Source organism: Crinia signifera, chromosome 5 (genome assembly GCF_055691185.1).
Source record: "Crinia signifera chromosome 5, ASM5569118v1, whole genome shotgun sequence".
Classification (NCBI taxonomy): domain Eukaryota; kingdom Metazoa; phylum Chordata; class Amphibia; order Anura; family Myobatrachidae; genus Crinia; species Crinia signifera.
In genome coordinates, this window is record NC_139221.1 from 30,206,163 (window position 1) to 30,226,936 (window position 20,774).

At 44.0% G+C, this 20,774-nt stretch overlaps 1 protein-coding gene across 2 annotated transcripts in view; it reads left to right on the plus strand.

Moving 5' to 3' along the window:
* LRP12 (LDL receptor related protein 12) overlaps positions 1-20,439 on the plus strand; it is a 53,111-nt gene extending 32,672 nt beyond the window's left edge. For both annotated transcript variants that reach the window (XM_083186882.1, XM_083186881.1), the window contains exons 4-8: positions 5,493-5,628; positions 7,246-7,448; positions 9,019-10,111; positions 11,712-11,844; positions 12,991-20,439. In XM_083186882.1, coding sequence (XP_083043008.1) covers positions 5,493-5,628; positions 7,246-7,448; positions 9,019-10,111; positions 11,712-11,844; positions 12,991-13,866 — 2,441 coding nt within the window. In that variant the 3' untranslated portion in view covers positions 13,867-20,439. The remainder of the gene's footprint in view (positions 1-5,492; positions 5,629-7,245; positions 7,449-9,018; positions 10,112-11,711; positions 11,845-12,990) is intronic.
* The last annotated feature ends 335 nt before the right edge of the window (positions 20,440-20,774 follow it).

Consider the following 20,774-nt stretch of genomic DNA (forward strand, 5'->3'; position numbering starts at 1 on the left):
ATGGAAGTGAGGAGAGAAAACCCCGCTTACTTGGTTACTATTATAATATCTGATAAACTTACTACTTTAATGTGTTTTTTGAGGCTGCCTATTCTTCTTCTTTTCTGAGGAAAATTAACAGTTTTTTAGAATGTTTTATGTCTCGTCATTTATATCATGAATAATGCAGACCATCTATCATGGCACCGATTCCCCAATCTGATAATCTAAAATACTGGTTGGAAGGGCCGCAGACAGGGGGGTGCCAGGGGTACAGCTATCCCCAGCCTCTGGAGGGGCCTGGGCAGCTGCCCACAGTGCCTCGGCACCACCACCCCGCACAATGCATTCCCCCACCGGGCACCAGGCACGCACAATACACAGTGCAGCCTGCAGAGTGCCGAGTCTGGGATACAGAGGGGCTCGGCGCTCTGCAGGCTGCACTGTGCAGTCCTGACTCCCGGAGTGAGAAGATGCTGCGCTGCAGCTGGTAAGTAATAGCAATGGGGGGGTGCCGCCGCGAGGTGGAGGAGGAGGGGGGTGCCGCTGGGGGCCCGGGCCCCAACGTTACTAGTGGCGGCCCTGCCGGTTGGCAACCATCTGTGTGTTGCATTGCCTTAGGAGAATTAGATAATTCTGCATGTTAGAAATTCTTAATTTGCAGATCCTGAGAGCGGCAGTAACGTGTGTCTCAAATATAGCGGTTGATCCCGAGAGATACAGTTACTGAGCAGGGACAGGGGAATAATGTGTTAAAAGACACAACCCCTTATCTGCAACAGTCTCTATAAATGTCACAATTACTGCAGTTAATTTTCAGTTACGTTGGACAGATAGCAACATCCTTGATATATTAGCGCTGTCATACTAGCTACAATTTAACCCCATACAGGGGAAAGAACTACGTACGCTACGAGAGCCGGGGGAGCACTGAACGTGTAACCCGGCTATCATTTGAGAGCAGCAGTAACGTGTATCCCTAACGGAGCGGGTAATTCCGAGGGAGACAGTTACTGTGCAGGGACAGGGGAACAGTGTGTTATTTGACACAACCCCTTATCTGCGATAATCTAAACAAACTGTGTAATTACTGCAGAAAGTCCTCACTCACGCTGGACAGGCGGAATGAGTAGCTAATATAAAGTGGCATGTTTATACCTAATTTATCTCGCCCACACTGATGTGCTTATTATGTGAGTGATAAAGGAGTAATGAAAGCCCCAATATTGTAACCATACTACTAAGAATCCACTTACCCAAGGAATAATTTAAACATTGGATAGTGTGTATGGAACAGGGCAATTTCCTACTGTATTAAGCTGGCACAGCTGAAGCACAGGGAACATACTTATTTGTCCCCCGCTTCTGTACATGTATTGTCCCCTGAGAGGCACTCACTTAATTAAAGGAAAAAATTGAGATTCATATGTTCAAGATTAACAGACACACAAACTCCGACAATTTAGTCAGAATACGTGTACTGACATCTAGATTTGGAGGTTGCATGCTTAGCGTGCACAGTGTGTACCCTACACCACGGAGGAGTAAAAATCCTGAGAACGTGTGAGTGAGGAGATTAAACCTTGCAAAGGGATTATTGAACACTTGCAGGTCCGTTACAGGATACGCATTTAATATCAGATAGCTATCAAACGGCGGTGTGGATATATTTAAACCACCTACATTATTCACAGTATCTATGTGGAAAGCTACTTGTGGAGGGAACTATTGTTTGAAACCCGGCGGTAAAACCGCTATAATTACGGGTAGGAATTAGAGGTACTATAACGATCACTTAATACACTATATACAGACCGAATTAGACCATTAAAATCAATGTACTAGGCTGGCATAAATATATGTACGCAACTTTTATCCCAGCGGTAACCCGCTCATGACATGGGTGATAAATCCTTTTGGATGTGCTAAAACAATGCCAGACCTTTAAAATACCATTGAGTACCCCCACTTTTTTATTAAGGGATTCGGCGGATAAACCGCTTAAATACGGATACCGCATATCCAACATTGGACTCTTTCCACTAGTTATAACTGATACTGTGTATAAGGACATAGGACGCACACAGTAATATTACTGGATAGCTAAACCTGCCATCTATATCCTGTACGGAATACTGCATAGTGGTGTCTATTGAACGTATCCTCACATATGAATAAGGGGTACGTATCTCAGGAGGCACCACACTTATTTATATATTGAGGTGAACTTGAAAGGCTACTTTTCTTACTGGATCCTTAGGCGTTATTAATCTCCTCATTTCATTGAGAAGTTATATCCAGTGAACCCTTATAATTGATTTAAGGCACATATTACGTGCAAAAGGGAAAGTGACTTTTTACCAAAGGAAATAAGGCTACATTTTGAGATCTATGAAAAAACACTTTAAAGTTCAATATTAAAATCATAGACTCATACACACACACATTTGTATTTCTCTCTCTTTTAATTTTTTCACGTAGATTTTCATCTCTTTATTCACATTCTATCTTTTAATATTTCACCACAACAAGGATATCAGATCTCTTGTATATGAGACTTTTTTAGAAGATAAACATTAAAGGTTAATTTTTAAGAATATATTTTTTGGTCCTCAGTGCACCCACAGAAATACTTCTTTTTTTCTTGTGGGTGTTTATGTCTATATCAAAGTAGTGGGTAGCACCCCTCAGACCTAGTTTGGGTAAAATATTGGTTTTCACCCCATTGAGGAAATTTTCTGAGGGTAGAGGACTGTCTACCAATAGACTGGTGCGGGAATTTCTCTCTCTGTGTATTTCCTGGTCAGTTCTTAGCCGGCATTATGAAATTCAGCAAGTTAGGGTATCCCCAGTGTCAGGGCAAAAGGAGAATTGCCCCAATGATATATATAAAAATGCGTCCTCCTAAATCTAGCCTCCGTATGTCATGCAGTATGAGATGCCTGGTGCGAGTGAGTCACCAGGTCTCGTGCAACATTGCTAGCGTCCAAGGTTGAAAATGCATCTTGGTTGCTAGGACGCACCAAGAGACTGCGCTGATTAATTTTGATATTCACTATGTATCTCTTGTGTGACAGTTTGTATACGGAGCACAACAGAACTTGTATTGGAAAAAATCTGCAGCTGCTACATTGTAGCACTTTGTATGCAGTTTCAGAGACTCAGTCGCACACCGATAATACCAGTGCCAACTTATCAAATTACTCAGCAGAGTCTTCGTGTGCATCTATCAGCATTGTGTTCTGACTAAGACACAATTTTGGCAAACAAAATACATCTATAATGAACACATCTCACAGGACTTGGTGCGCCAAGAGGGGCTGCTGGAATTCAGCATTGGCGTATGAGGACACCTCTGTATGGGGCCTAAGTCATGCTTCATTCATTGGGCAATTCCAACCCAATAGGGTACATAATGGTTCCACCAGTAAAATGATTACCTCTGCATGGTCACTAGGAGCCAGGCACATCGCCGTAATGTTGATATGCTTGGTACGTTGACATATATATCTTCGACATTTATAATGTCAACAAAACATCTAGTGGTCACTTAACTAGTATGGCGACTCCGGCAAAGTTTTTTGGTTCCGGCAGTCAGCTGATGATAAATTATGGCAGATCCATCGGCACTTCTGTTGGTAAGTAATATCACTAATATCTGACTCCTAAACCTCCACCTAAAGGTGCCCATACACATTGCGATTTTGTGTGCTGTGCATTTTGTACTGTACAATGGAGCTGTGTGATTTTGCCTCTTCTATGCGATGTGTAATTTGTACTGTGCGATGCTAGCCTTTTTTTTTTTTTTTTTATTTACAGTCCCCTACTGGACATCGCATATACTACAAAAGTGATGCGATGTAGCACAAAAAGTACCGACTGCACATACTTTTTGTGCTATACAATATTGTACCTGTGGGGACTCGCATCGTATCCCTGCAGGTACACAGTGCGATTATAAGCACATGAGATGCGTTTTGAACTTTAAAAGTTCTAAACGCATGCGATAATCGCAATGTGTATGGTCACCTTAAAGCCTTACTTTAATGTCAACATTTTTTTATTATTTATTACGTTTTTATATAAAGTGCAGCAAAGTCCGTTGCGTTTTGAGTTTGGAAACCGTTGTAAAACAAACTGGGTAGTTGCAGACAGTCAAAGCGATATATGTGATATACCAGTAATGATGTGTCTAGTTCCTCAACCTGATTGGTTCTATACACCACATAGCTTCTTTCCTATATAACCTGTACGCTGCCTCTACGATGAAACATTTCTATTGTTTTTCTGCCAGTGGTTTATTCCTGACTTTATCGTGTAACGTTCATGTGCACAGATTGTTAGCTTCGTCCTAGGGATCAATAATGCAGCTGTTTATCTCCATGAACACGTGATTCACCAACTGGGGTTGGCTTCAGTGCCCGGGGAACAAAGCATTTTGTCCATCCTAGAATGGGTTATTTTGGGAGATGGGTTTGAAGTTCGGCGAAGAGGTTTTACAGTGCCACCTACTGACAATCAAAAGAATTGTACTTCAAATAGGTCATTAAAAGTTTATTGCATTCGTGTTAAATCGAAGTGCCTGCTTTAATTTTACAGTGGTTGCTGATTTATTTTAAATATATATATATATATATATATATATATATATATATATATATATATATATATATATATATATATATATATAATTACATTTGTCAATCAAGTTAAGAAAAAAAAATTGCATTTTTCAGTGTTCACAAATGGCTTAACATTTTACTACAGGGATACAAATCCTGTTGCAAGAATAGTAGAGACACAGTATAGGGGGGGATTAAGGGACAGTAGGGGGTATTCCGTCACATGTGCTACGACCTATCACGGATTTTGTTTCGCTTGGCATGGCTGCAGTGTCCAAAAAAACATAGGTGTCGCGTATCTCCCCCACAAGGGGTAAATAGGAAGCAATTCACCATAGAGAATTATAGAGGAATAACAATACGGTCCTACAAGAGATACACATAGCGGGATACCAGTGCATTAGTAATGGGGAGGTATAGCAGATGGATAAGCAGAAAGACGTAGTGGAGTGATAGTGGCGTGGGAGAGGAGTGGGACAATGGAGAGCGACCAATGGGAAGATTCCCTTAAGCACTGAAGCCACGCCTGATTTCTTATCTGGTATATAACCTGCCCAGTGTCAGCTTCTCCTGTCCCTTGCTGACCATCACATTGCAATGTTATTTGGAACAGAGACAGCGCAAATAATCCACCATATTATTCACCTTCATTTTCCCCAGAATGTGCAGATACATAATGACAGCTCTTTGTCTACAGCAGTGTGTGTGTGTGTGTGTGTGTGTGTGTGTGTTTATCCAGCTACAGACACAATAATAAAGGCATTGAGCATCTCTCTGATCACACAGTAGATCATTGTACTGTATTTCCCTGTTATGCCCAGAACATAATACAGAAATGCACAATGTAATTCCATTGGATCTTTATGTTCTGTCCTTTCCCTGTTATTGTAGCCTGCGGCGGGATTCCTGAGCAGATCCGGCAGCCCAGCGGCATCCTCACCAGTCCCGGGTGGCCTGACTATTACCCACCGAGAATTAACTGTAGTTGGTACATCCATGCCAACCCTGGTGAAGTAATCACAGTAAGGTGCGTATTGTCCTGTCACATAGGTCTACAAGTAACGAAGGGCCCGATTCAGCTCTGTCAGCAATGCAAGAAGCACACCACTGGGCAAAACCGTGCTGCGCTGCGGGGGGGATACAGATGTTACATGTGTAGAGAGAGTTAGATTTGGGTGAGTTATCCACAACAGCTGGAGGGCTCACAACATGCCCCGCAACTGTTTTAGCATGGCCAAATAGCAAAACTGTAGCAGGGCATGCTGGGATGTGTAGTTCAACAACAGCTGGAGGGCCCAAGGTTCCCCTTCCCTGCCCTTGCGGGTTTAGTCATACAAGTTTTGCTCACAAGTTAGTATGACTGAATAACACCATTTTGGGCCAAGTAAGCATCAGGCCTGTTTAATGGATCCCCGGCGTGTTCGCTTGCGGGACTGATTGTGCGGCTCTGCCCATATGTGTGCCGAGCCGTTCATATGGGGAGGGGAGGGAGGGGCATGCATTGGGCGCGCCCAACGTTTTATTGGCGTCCACATGGAAACGCTGGGCGTTCCCGCTCAGAACGCAAGCTGGCCAATGACTGCTGGGGGGCCGGCGGCTGACATCACAGGATGTCAGCTGCCTGCCCCGTCTTCGTCCAGGCGCTCGTAAATATAAGTCAGCCTAGAGAACAGGGAAACAATCTTTCGATGGTCGCCGACCATTGAGTTAAAAAAAAATTTTCCCCATGCGAATAGATGTGAGAGTGTACTCCTCTATTCACATGCAAATGCAGGCGTTGGCTCGAGGAAGGGGGGTGTAAGTTCGCTCGCCCGACGGCCGGTATCTGACCACTCAGTAAGCAGCAAATCAACGCTATTTACCAAACCAACATTAATCGGGGCCATGATATGAGTAACAGCAGTGGATAAAATAACAGAGCTATTCAGCATTGCTCAGGTGCGGATAAGGCTTAGCCAGAAATGTGCTGTACCGGTGCGGATAAGGCTGAGCCAGAGATGTGCTGTACCGGTGCGGATAAGGCTGAGCCAGAGATGTGCCGTACCGGTGCGGATAAAGCTGAGCCAGAGATGTGCCGTACCGGTGCGGATAAGGCTGAGCCAGAGATGTGCCGTACCGGTGCGGATAAGGCTGAGCCAGAGATGTGCTGTACCGTTGCGGATAAGGCTGAGCCAGAGATGTGATGTACCGGTGCGGATAAGGCTGAGCCAGAGATGTGCCGTACCGGTGCGGATAAGGCTGAGCCAGAGATGTGCCGTACCGGTGCGGATAAAGCTGAGCCAGAGATGTGCCGTACCCTTTATACCTAGAACCGCTTTTTAGTCTCTTGCACAAGAACAAACTTGGGCTCAAACATGAGGGACTTCTAGCGATGGAAGCTGAACGGGGACGGAGGGATCTGAAAGGATTCCTCTTCGATACCCGAAAGGATTCCTCTTCGATACCCATTACTCCTTTCCGTAGAGAAGGTCAAAGCATCTGAAGGTTCTCTCTGTCAATCTCCAAAAATGAAGCTTGACATAGGCAGATGGATGTTTGTGCTGTGAGTGCAGCCACGAGCTCCTACAATATAATACTGTGCTTGCGATGTTATTATCTATAAAGCAACATGATCTCTAACCACCTGCTTTCTGTCATTTTGAAGTTTCCAAGAATTTGATATCCAGGGATCGGCCACCTGCAGCTTCGATTGGTTATCCATCGGTCCGTCACAGAGCGCGGATGGAGTGAGAGCATGTGGCTCTACAATCCCAGCCCCATACACCTCTCTTCAAGACCACGTGTGGATCAAGTTCCACGCAGACGACCGTATTTCTAGGAAAGGATTTCGCCTGTCTTATAACGCGGGTAAGGCGTAGTAGAACGATGGAGCTGCACATTTTGTTGGTGACCAGACACATGTCTGCAAATAGCGAGATAACAAGCGAAGGATCAGCTACGCAGTCATTGTTCTGCGGATGTCCGTTTTCCGACTCGTAGATGTCTGCCGGTTCATTCCGCTGCTAGATTCTACATAGAAGTCGTATGCGCAAGACCAGTGATGGCTAACCTTGACACTCCAGCTGTGGTTGAACTACACATCCCAGCATGCCCTGCATCAGTTTTAGCATGGCCAAATATCAAAACTGTAGCAGAGCATGCTGGGATGTGTAGTTCAACAATGGCTGGAGTGTCAAGGTTAGCCATCTGTATGACAGAGCTGTCAGTCACACTTGCTCATGCATACTTGATCTAGGTACATATGGTTGTGTCCTGAAGTGTTGCTTATTCACATAGTCCTGTCTAGTTAGGTTAATAGTATATTTAAAGGCTATATATACCTAGTGTGTTTCAGCCCTTTATTTCTTATGTCATTTTTGGAAATTTAGGGGGTAATTCATTACCACTCACTAGTGTTCATTCTAGCACCCGCCATCTTTGAAAACCTATGCAGTTCCTCTTCCCTGCCTGGGGTGTCGCTGTCTGCTGTGGTTTTGCTAGCACAGGTCTGGTTTGCATATCAGTGCTGATATAAAGACCACACTGTGCTAGAAGCACTACAGCAGACAGCGGCACCCCAGGCAGGGAGGAGGAACTGCATAGGTTTTCAAAGCTGGCGGGTGCTAGAATGAACACTAGCTCGCCGTGCAGCCTAACGCACATTAAATGATTTCTCCCGCCTTCCCAAATAAGTCTGTATTGACTTTATTTACGAGTGCTAGGACGAAGACGGGGAGGGCGGCTGACTTCTATAAAGGCAGTTGCCCAACCCCCTTGCAGGCATTGGCCCATCCGCGTTTCCAGGGGAACACCCAGTGTTTTTGTGGGGAAGCCCATAAAACTCTGGACATTCCCCTTTTCTGGTCCCGTGTCCGGCCCTTCCTCCCCACAGTGAATGGCCGCCGAGTGAGTAACTCTCCAAAGCCGTTTGCACTTGGGCGGAAATGTGCAAACCCGGACCATCAGGTTTGCTGCCAAATTCTGTGAGCGGTCCTGAATTGGCCTCTTTGTGCCTATTTAAAGGACTACAATGAATACGGCATAAAAAGGCTCCTTATAGCGCTCATGGGGCAGATTCCGTTCTGCACAAGCCGTCACCTGCTGCACAGGCTATACAATGTTACCACACGGAAGCTGCACCCATCTGAATATGCCCCATGGCGTTTATATGTCCTTTAAAAGAAGGGCACATATAACATGGTGCGGTGTGTAACCCTGTTATCCGTGCACAGAAGCTTGCAGTGTGATGGCTCCGCTATTTTAAGCATAGAACGCATCCCTACATCTGTGGTTCTGTAAATGGGACACGGCAGTCATTTTAAGAAAGACTTTAAGAATCATAGATGTCTTCTCACACTGTCACCCTCTTGACTTGTGTCTTCAATTCCCTCTCATGAGTTTGAAAATTGAAAAATTCTTTTCTTTTTCCCCATTTAAGCAAAGAAAAAATGTGAGCGGAATCGGTTCCGATGCGACAATGGAAAATGCATATCTGAAGCATTAAAATGCAACCGGTTAGATGATTGTGGCGATGGTTCTGATGAAAAGTTATGCGCCAAGTCTAATCGCCCAACAGAGGCTTCATTTCAGCCCTGCGCTTCCAACCGCTTTCAGTGCTTGTCGCGTTTCACTAAAGCCTACACCTGCCTTCCCAACTCTTTGAAATGTGATGGAAACATCGATTGCTTGGACCTAGGGGATGAGATCGATTGCGATGTACCCTCATGCGGGCAGTCGCTTAAATACTTCTACGGAGCTTTTAGCTCGCCCAACTACCCCGACTTCTATCCACCTGGCAGCAACTGCACGTGGCTTATCGACACCGGAGATCGCCGCAAGGTCATTCTGCGTTTCACGGACTTTAAGTTGGATGGCACCGGCTACGGGGACTATGTGAAAATATACGATGGGCTAGAGGAAAACTCGCATAAACTGTTGCGGGTTCTAACAGCGTTTGACTCTCACGCTCCCCTTACAGTAGTCTCCTCCTCGGGGCAGATCCGGGTGCATTTTTGTGCCGATAAGGTCAATGCAGCCCGAGGATTTAATGCAACGTACCAAGTGGATGGATTCTGTCTCCCGTGGGAGATCCCCTGCGGCGGTAACTGGGGCTGTTACACGGAACAGCAGCGGTGCGATGGCTACTGGCACTGCCCCAATGGAAGAGATGAGCTGAATTGTAGCATGTGCCAAAAAGACGAGTTTCCTTGCTCCAGAAACGGGGTCTGCTACCCCCGTTCTGACCGGTGCAATTACCAGAATCATTGCCCCAATGGTTCCGATGAGAAGAATTGCTTCTTTTGCCAGCCAGGGAATTTCCACTGCAAAAATAACCGCTGCGTCTTCGAAAGCTGGGTATGCGATTCCCAAGATGACTGCGGGGATGGCAGCGATGAGGAGAACTGCCCTGTGATCGTGCCCACGCGTGTGATCACTGCGGCAGTTATCGGCAGCCTTATATGCGGGCTACTGCTGGTCATCGCATTGGGCTGTACCTGCAAGCTCTACTCACTGCGCATGTTTGAACGCAGGTAAGTGGAAAGGTTTTCTGGGTATGCTTAATTCTCGTTGTTCTACTGTGTGTTGGGGGGTTGTTCACATTCTAGTGTCTACCTCTTGTAAATCTCTGAATGCTTTGGGGGAAATTTACAAAATTTGTAAAAAATAGGTGTATTTGTATCCAGAAATACACTTATTTTGACATTTACTATCCCGAAAATACGTCTATTCGTATTGATGTGCTATCAATAAGAATACGTATTTTCGGGATAGTAAATGTCAAAAATAAGTGTATTTCTGGATACAAATACACCTATTTTTTACAAATTTCTTTTAGTAAATTTCCCCCTTTGTGTTTTGCTGCTTAAGTAAGCCATTTAAATGGTGTAAAGCTCTTGTTGGCGGATTCCAACGCTCTAATTTTTCATAAATTGTAATGTTATTTTTATCTTCCTAAGAGTCAGCATGGGTTCTAGAGAACAGCTCATTATACAGTCTAGGATAGTGGTTCTCAAAGGGTCTGCTGTGGCACTTTGGGGTGTCCTTGAAGTACGTAAAGGGGTGCCTCGGGTTTGTAGTAAAGGACCAATTTGAATTATTTCTGGTGACTGCAGTAGGTAAAAAACAATTCATAAAATATGTGGACAACAGAAGAAAATTTTATTATTCCAAGCCACATAATTAAACCTAAGGATGACAATTTTACTTGAATTAATGTTTTTGGTACTTATGTAGTATCTGGGCGCCCGATTTTAAAATCGGGTCGGAAAAATCGCATTGAATCGCATGCGATCCGATGCGATTTTCCATAGGATTCAATGTTAACATAGTCCTGTTCATTTCTCCACTATCCAAGTGGGCATAGAGTTGATTTTATATAGCGTGGCGAGCGCAGCGAGCCACCGTGCCCGAAGCGTGGCGAGCGGCCGCAAATTACTTAAAATGTTTTCCGCGTCCGCTCGCCACGCTTCGGGCTCGGTGGCTCGCTGCGCTCGCCACGCTTTATAAAATCAACTCTATGCCCACTTGGATAGTGGGGAAATGAACAGGACCTTGTTAACATTGAATCCTATGCAAAATCACATGCGATTCGATGCGATTTTGCCGAAAATCGCGTCGAATCGCATCGGATTGAATGCCTTAAGGTAAGGCATACAATCACAAAATCGGGCGCCCAGATCCTACATAAGTACCATCTTCTTCTTCTTTTTTTTTTTTTCTAAATTTCTCAATAAGAAACTTTTGGCCTTGAGGTGCCAAGAAAATCATTCTGATTAGGCTATTGTGATTCAATAATGTTTGGGAACCGTAGGTCTAGGGCAGGGCTGGACAACACCGGCCCTCCAGATGTTAGTGAACTACACATCCCAGCATGCCTTGCATCAGTTTCAGCATGGCCACATAGCAAAACTAATGCAAAGCATCCTGGGATGTGTAGTTCACTAACATCTGGAGGGCCGGTGTTGCCCAGCCCTGGTCTAGGGCATAGGGGATCACCTAGAAACTGTCATTATGGCACATAAATTGGACTGTAAGCTTGTCTACCACACGTTGGCTGTACAGCAAGCCCAGACACACAACGATCAGCACCTACAATGGCTTACGTATGTGTTTGATTTATCTTTCTTTAAGGTCCTTTGAGACACAGCTGTCACGTGTGGAGGCTGATTTATTGAGACGAGAAGCCCCCCCTTCTTATGGGCAGCTGATTGCCCAGGGTTTAATTCCACCCGTGGAGGACTTTCCCGTGTGCTCTCCAAACCAGGTAAAATGTTTTCCATATTTCATAACAAAGTTTTTTTTGTTTTTGTTTTTTTTTTGTGGGGGGGGGGGGGTGGTCGGAAATATATTGGCAATTATTTAGGAACGATGCACTATTCTGTATCCCCTGCGTGGGTGTGGTCCCGATAGCAGTCTTGTGGAAGTCCAGAGCAAATGTCTCCTGTCACTAAAACTGTAAGGCCCAGTGTTACCTGGATCTGATAGACACTTGCTACTAGTCTAATATTTCTAGCGGCTGATTCTGAGACAAACGCATCAATCAGGCATCTGCTGTGATTATCGGTCTGTGACGGCCAGTCATCCATCCACCAGCACCTTCTGCCCATATACTAGGTGCAAGTGAGATGGCCGGGAATGCTCTGAATAGGATGCAACTTGGCTCATCCCTCTGATCTCTTCCATGCGGACACACATTTGGCACCCAGAACCACCAATCTCACAGACTGAATAATATATCGGAGACCCTTCTGTGTATGTTTGCAACGCCGAATGCGCAGTTGGCTGAAACTCGGCAGATGTTTCCGAATTCAAAATAATGTGCGAAGCTGGCTCTTGGGGGTAGATTTCTTAAAATTTCTAATAAATATTAAAAGTAGTGGTGTTGCCCTTAGCAACTAGGGTTCTAACTATCCTTTCTATATGGTAGCCTAGAAAAGTATAGACCGAATCCGATTGGTTGCTATGGACAATGTCACGCCTTTTTTAATTTTTCAAAATTTAGTAAATCTAACACTTTAAGTACATGAACGGTCTGTAACATTAGAACCTCACAACACAAAGTCTAACGATTGAATCCACCCTGTATTGCTAGTGCTCCTGACACAGTCACTACCAGCTTACAACGTTCAGCCAATACGTCCATTCCTGCGTTACGTGAACCGTTAGATCAGGCATGTCCAACGTTGGCCCTCCAGATGTTATGAAACTACACATCCCAGCATGCTTTGCCACAGTTTTGCTATTAGAGAATGCTAAAACTATTGCAAAGCATGCTGGGATGTGTAGTTTCAAAACATCTGGAGGGCCAACGTTGGACATGCCTGCGTTAGATCTTTGAAGCGGTGGAAAGGAATAATGAATGACTGACATTGCTGTTTTCAGAAATCAGTTTTTTTGTTTTTTATTACAGGCCTCCGTTTTGGAAAACCTAAGAATAGCTGTTCGCTCTCAGTTGGGATTCACATCCATTAGGCTCCCGATAGCCGGCAGATCCAGCAACATCTGGAACAGAATTTACAACTTTGTGCGGTCCCGTAACTCTGGTTCCCTGGCCTTGGTGTCCACAGATGGGGACTGTCCTACAAACCAGGGGGCAAATAGAGATGGAGCTCACGGGAGCAATCATCGGGGACTCTTCTCTGTGGAGTCTGATGACATTGATGGGGAAAATGAGAGGAGAGATGCCCAAGGGGCAGTTGGCGGTGTCGCTGCCCCATTGCCTCAAAAGACTCCCCCAGTCTCTGCTGTGGAAGCCACAGTGAGCGGAAGTAGGAGCACGTTGACTCCAGCATCCAGCAGTAGCACAACGGATAACGTCCGGGAGAGACCGGCCCTGGAACAGACTGCTGTTAGCCCAGCACGCCAGCAGCTCAGCAGTGCTCTTAGTAGAATGACTCAAGGTTTGCGTTGGGTGCGAATCACGCTTGGGCGGTCAAGCTCTGCAGGTCAGAACCAAAGCCCTCTGAGGCAACTTGACAGCAGTGGAGGTGGAAGAGGAGGAGATGCTGTTGGTGGTGGTGATGATGATGACGACGATGTAGAGATGTTGATTCCAGCATTAGACATTGACCTCAATGACTGTACTAGACCATTACTTGATCTTACCTCCGATCAGGGGCCAGGACTTGCACAACATAGCGCATCACCTCCTGGCGCGAGGGCCTGTGGCCGCGACGGTCCCTGCGAGTGCTGTGGTATCGTGCACACCGCTCAGATCCCGGACACATGCTTGGAAGCTGTGCTCAAGAATGAAACTAGTGATGACGAGGCATTGCTGCTCTGCTAGACACGCAACACTGTGGATTCATGTTCTGGAGCAATATCTAGTCACTGTTTTGTACTTCACAGAAATAAACTTATGCTTGAAATATTCAGAAGGGCGACTACAGACCCAAGATTGGCTTTATGGCACTTTTGGTTCCTACCGTAAATGTGTTACCTTCAGAATTGTAGGAGGATGGGCCCAGGGGCTCTTCTAACGGTACAGAGTTAGGATCTAGTTTACGATGTAGGACCGTTCGTTGTGTTACACGCCTGGCTCTGTAAGCGAGTGTTACTTTACCAGGACACAGTTATTTATCTGGAAGGCTTTGCTTTGGATGCAACACAACAGCCTTCTTATACAAAAAATGTTGATCGCAGATCGGGGTCAGATCAGGATGTTTAAGTTGATGTTCTGTTTTTTATTTTTGGTTTTATATATATATATTTTATTGGAATGTAAAATATGTAAAAATGTTCTGTTTTAATTAATTTACTACTTGTATTTCATTTTTCTTTGCCTGAAAAGAGATCTTCATCGTTGGGGAATTATTGATTTTGAAATGGCTTTTTTGTTGTCTCTCGATGTTGATTAAACGTTAGAAAATTGTTGTCCAATATGTGCCGCACATAAATCTCCAAACCGTTTATAGTATGGGTGCCGCGGCTGCCTGGCATTGCACCGCATGCTAGAAACATAAAAAAAGTTCCTCCCCATATTCACTTAGTGGGAACGTCCCGGTTTTAAGAGGCACAACCACAAAGTATGTTTGTGTACATGCTGGGGCATCAGCATTGGGTATAATTTACGAACATCGCTCAAAACAAAAGCCCAAAACGATACCAGAATTTAGCTGACAATTGTAGTCAAACCATTTAAATCTAAAGCTCCTCCGTACACGGTTGACCTCTGACTCGGACCACCACCTGGCGATGGTGAACGGGGGTCTTGTGTGATACATCACATGCAAAAGGACCGCAGTCAATCCTGCCGGCTGGGAAAGGTCCCATGCGGCTCAAGGGGGATCAGGTGGCCATCTGAGAAGACGCAGTAGTGTATGGCCACCTTCACATCTTAGATTTGGTGCATGCTGTAATATTGGTGGCAATAACTGCAATCTTGGCTGATTCTGAGTTTGGAGCAAATAAAAATAACTTTGTATTTGGAACAAACCATGTTGCAGTGTAAGGTGAGCAAAAACATTCGCTGTTTTTGTGTGTAGGGTAAATGGTGATCTGGGGTATGCAGGCATCGCATGGACGGGCCTTGGCCGCCAACGTCAGGGTAGGTGGTCGGGCCTGGGTCGCCAACGTCATGGTTAGGGGTCGGGCCTTGGCTGCCAACGTCAGGGTTGGTGGTAGCGCCTGGGCCGCCAACGTCATGGTTGGAAGCCGGCCTTTAAAAATCAGTGCAGCACCCTGCTTAAACAGCTTAGCATGAACACTAGTAAACCCTGTGTTGTGCTTTTGTACCCCACCATTACTGAACAGCTTTATTTTTACATTGCAATTAATGTGAGTTTGGATGCGCCCCTCCCACATATAAATCTCTTTGCACCATTTTTACTCTGCCCCACCTGCAGTGCACCATTGCTTTTTACAGTTACTTGCCTTGCTTTGCTTTGCTCTGAACTCAGAATCCACCTTTTTGGCTCAATATTACAGGGTGTTTCCATTGCTGATGATTATATAGCCTTATAATGGTCACGTTGTATTTCTTCTGGTTGTTATTGGGTATGCCTATAACTCTAGTAGTCTAATGATGACTTACCTGTGTGTGGATGTGGGATCTGGATAATAGATCAACCGATGTATCAGTCGAAATTCCGTGAGTCAACACCAGATAGTCGACTAGTACAAAAGCTCGACCGATGAAAGGTTGACTAGTTCCGAGGTCGACTAGTTCCAAATGTCAAATAAGGTCGACGCACTATATTTTCCGTGTTTTACATTTGCTTAATTTACTGTGCGGTGCGGATCGACAGTGTCTAGTTTGACCATTCAAAAGTTTGACCACTAATGGTCGACAGGCACATGAAAAATGTTGACATATTAGGTCGACACACACGGTTGACATGGTAAAACGGCATGAGTTTTTCACGTTTTTTTGTGGGTCTATGTTGAAACAGGTTGACATAGACACTGTGTAGGTCCCCTCGCTGGTATCACCATGCATGGTGCCTCACTGCACTCTAAACTATTAAATTCTCACTCTACGCCCACTGGGATGGTAAAGTCGGTTTAAAAAAAACCTGGTACATATATGTTAGTTGGGCGCCCACTAAGCTATTTGCTTAGTTTTGCGTGTCCGCTCGCTACGCTTCGGGCTCGGTGGCTCGCTACGCTCACCACACTATATATAAAATCCACTCCATGCCGACATGGATAGTCGGTGTATGAACTTACTAACTATAGTGGGCGCCCAACTAACATATAAGTACCAAAAAAACTCATGTTGACCTTTTTCCATGTTGACCTTCTGCCTGTCCACCAATAGTGGTTGATCTTTTGACTGTCGACCTGATTACCTTACTAGTTACTATTGGCAATAGCAACTGGGGTGAGCGGAATGAACCCGTGAGGGTACACGTCTGTACTGCTAGTGGTCACATAATATAAACTAGACAAAATGTGGCCAAAGAACGTGTATCGTTTTGTGTTCGACCATTGTCCATTTGTCCTCGCAGACCTTATGCGTGTCAACAGTTTCTTGATGACCTAAGGACTCTCTACCTAGACGTTGTTGATATCCGGTCTGTGTGGACCCAAATTCCCTAATATTTACTGCACCATCATTTTCTAAATAAACTTCACAGTATTTTTGATTTATTTTTACCCCCTTTTCTTTTTTTATTTGCTTCTCGTCCGTCCCATGTTAGACTGTTTTTGCCGGGTTAACCTCACTCACACATTAAGGACACCATTTTGGGGGTAAGAGCAGTATTGATAAAATTGTCTTATACGTTTGCGAAGAACTAGTGACATCAAGTGTATAAAGTCCCTCCTCCCTAAGTGATGTCACTTGTTAGTGTACAGATTGCTGAAGATATGGGTGGAGTCCAAATAAAGGCGGACTCTCCTCTTTGTGGTCATTGATTTCACTCTGATTTGCCAAACCCCTGAGATATTGCAGCTTAGCTGACGCAAGATACTCAGTCTAGTTAAAGGGAATGTAAGAATTATGTCACTTGAATGCAGTAAGTAAAGTAAATTTACAGACCTTTCTGTGTGTAGCTTATAATGTGGCACTGCCCAGAGTCGTCCTGAACTGCAAAGTCCCATAGCACAGCAGATTTACTTTTGCTTGGACAAATTATTTAAGTGCGCATTCAGCAGACTATAGGCCAGGGGTGGCCAAACCGGTCCCCAAGGTCTACCAAAAGTTCATGTTTTTCAGGCAACCTGTGGATCTATAGTAGGAATGACTGCAGCAGGTTTGAAAATGTGACAGTTAGTAATGACTACAGCTGTGCACCAGCTAGGGAGTCTGGGAAATGTGACAGTTAGTAATGACTACAGCTGTGCAGCAGCTAAGTGATCTGGAAAATGTGGACCGTTGGTAGATCTCAAAGACCGGTTCGGCCACCTCTGCTATAGGCCAATGTCAATACAGAATAAAAGCTATTTTGTTTCTGGAATTAACCATATTGCTATGCGAGGGGAGCAATTAAATGTATATGTTTCTCTGTAGGGTAAATACTGGCTGCTTTTGCATGTAGCCCACAGATGGACAATTTATTTTTAAACTGCAGTTTAGATTTCAGTTTGAACACACCCCACCCAAATCTAATGGCCCCCATACATTGGGCAATATACATGCAATTTGGGTTCTTTTGCACCAATCAATCACAGGAAAAGAACCAGGATTGCAGGTGACTGACAGCGGGTCCGATGCAATGCCTGGTCGCGTGTACATCGCTCCGGACCCTCCGAGCTCGGATTGCTTCTGAGCAGGGGCGGCTTGATTTGTATGACATGCAATATATTGCATGCACAAGTATATATCCCATGCCATCCTGCTGACCCGGGTCCCGGGCAACTTCTCGGAGGGGAGAAATTGCTGCAGTGTATGGGGGGGCCTTTACTCTGAGCGTACATCTTCCCCACCTGCAGCGCAGCATGTTTTTGCCCATTTGCATTCTCCAATGTCTGTACTTTTACTTTGCCTTTCTTGATATTGGGACAGATGTTCTAAGCCTGGGGTAGCCAACCCTAGTCCTCGAGAGCTACCAACAGTGCATGTTTTGCAGGTCTCCTCACAGAATCACAAGTGAGCTAATTAGCTCCATCTGTGGATCTTTTAAAATGTGTCAGTGATTAATGAGTGCAGCTGTGCAGCAGCTAGGTTGTCTGGAAAATGTGAACTGTTGGTAGCTCTCGAGGGCTAGGGTTGCGCCCACTGTTCTAAGCCCTGGAGAGTGATTTAAAATACCAACCATTTAACTCTTAACAGCCATTTATCAAACACTGCCTGTAACATGGCAGTTAGGAACTGATTGGCTGGTACTTTATCGCTCTCCACTTTATCACTTTTCAAGGCTAAGTACATCTGGTCAGTGAAGTCTACAGACATTAATCATATGAATATTGGGTACTTATGTAATATCTGGATTCCCGTTTTTCTTATGAGACCGCGTCCCCTCGCGGGGCTCGCTGTGCTCGCCACGCTTCGGGCACGGTGGCTCGCTGCGCTCGCCACACTATATAAAGTCAACTCCATGCGTAGTTGGATAGTAGGGGTATGAAAAAATGGGGTGCATTTAACATGGGAGTCCAGATAATACATAAGTACCGAATATTGTTTGACCATTTCACCGACAAAATTGTGACCGTCACAAAAAAAGAATCTTTTCTTTTTCATTATTATAGTGTGATTCATTAATTGTCAATACGTACCCATATTTTAGCTTATAAAATTTATTAAAGGTTATGTTATAACTCATTCATTACCATTAGTCAAAGTGTGCCCCAAAAAACCTTGTTGTTCTCCCTTCCCTCTGGTCACTACGTGACCCCCCACCCTTTCATTAATCATATGAATACATTCTCCCTGTTACTTTGCCAGTGAAGAGATTGTGAAACCTTAACAAATTAACTTCATTTGACATAGACTCCTCTATATTTCTAGATGTCAGCCATTTTGAATCCTGACAACTGTATCATCATTTCAGGAATGTTTGGTCATAGACTGTGGCACTGTATTACAACATCAACATTTCAAAATCTATTCAATTCCAAAGTTTATTCAAACCATTATTAACAGCAACCCAAAATTAATGTATTCATTTAACCAAAGATAATATAACTTTTTAATTAATTTACTGAAAATCTATAAAAGAGAAAACCCTAATACTTTTGATAAGCAATGCCGATATCATACTTCTTTCCACTACCGTACCAATATTCATGAGTCCTGATCTAATATTCATAAGCAACGGAATGCTGGGAATCTATATCCTCCATATTCTAACAAACATTGTTAAAATGGTTCCAGAAAAAAAAAATATCCTTACTGACATTTAGCATTTAAGCAGATGAGTCAAGTTTTACTGGATCAGTTTGGGAGTGCCACACCCCAGGTGAATTCTGTTTTAGTTGGAGGGGGGGGGGGTTTGTTTTTGTTTTGTTTATATGGTTTAAAATTGTACCCTGTACATGGGTCGATCTATAAAAAGGTATATATTTTTTTGTTTTTAGTTCTTTCGTCCATTGCCGTTCCCTGTTGGAGTATACGTAGATGGTAAAGTGGTCTTGGCCTGTAGCATGGCGAGCAAAGCTGGCTATGCCAACGGATGTGGTACACTAATTGGGTGTACACGTAGACATTGACACCCCAAAAAAAATTATTAAAAACCCATGTCAACCTGCTTTGAAAGGAAAAAGAAATGTAACACTATGCATTTTTCTAGTACTTTTTATTGGACTTTAGTGGCTATTGTGTGCATGTGTTGTGTCTTTGGAAGCGAGAGTCATTTTATAGTTCCTGTATCGGTACACAAATGCAATTCTTCACTCTCTGTTGTTGTCTGGTAAGGAGCTGGTCTTGCTTGGTAAATAATGGGGCAAGTCGGAGAAGAGCTCATGGCGTCTTTCTGAAACTCGGTACCTACACAACTTCTGTGAATCAATGTGCGTGTATTGCTATATACATGCACTAAAAACACTATGCGCTTTCTTGGATATATTCAGGTGGTTAATGCTTTTGCTACGGACAGATTTGCTTCTACTAATACTATTATTTTATCTGGGTTCTTACTGGTTCATTGCTAATTCTAAGGAATTTTTCACATTTTCTGCTTTCTTTTCCTTCTATATTTTGTAATGTACAATTTGATGTCCTTTTATGAACCTGCGTTACATTGGAGAATCTACTGCTGTTTTTATTTATTATATATGTTTTTTTGCCTTGTTCTTTTAATTATGTATACTGAGCAATTAATATGAAAATTGTGTTTGTGTCTGTATGCTATTTATTAAATTTAAACACTTTGAAAGGCATTTTACAAGCATGTTGCAAGTCCTGTGCATATGTCCTGTGTAGTCAGTTAAACTGACCAAATGTTTTATGTATAAACATTAAATTTACTTTTTTTTTGTTTTTTGCAATTTATGTGTCTTTTTAGTTGTGTAGGTTCTTGCGGCTGTAGGACTAATGTTGCCGAAATGACCAAAATTGTTACAGCAAAAATAATCTACACTTGGAAGTAAAGCTGTTGGCTGATGACCAATCTGGCACTGACCTTAAAACAAAAAATACCTTGCTTTTACAAAGGGATCCAGCCGATGGTTGAACGCTAAAAGTGTAAACTAAAACATATGGCTGTTGGGACGGGATAATGGTAGACGATTCGTGATGCTGAGTGTAAAGGTGGCCATACATCTACAGATCGATTGTCAGATTGGGCCGGTTGGAACAAACACCTGGTAATATCT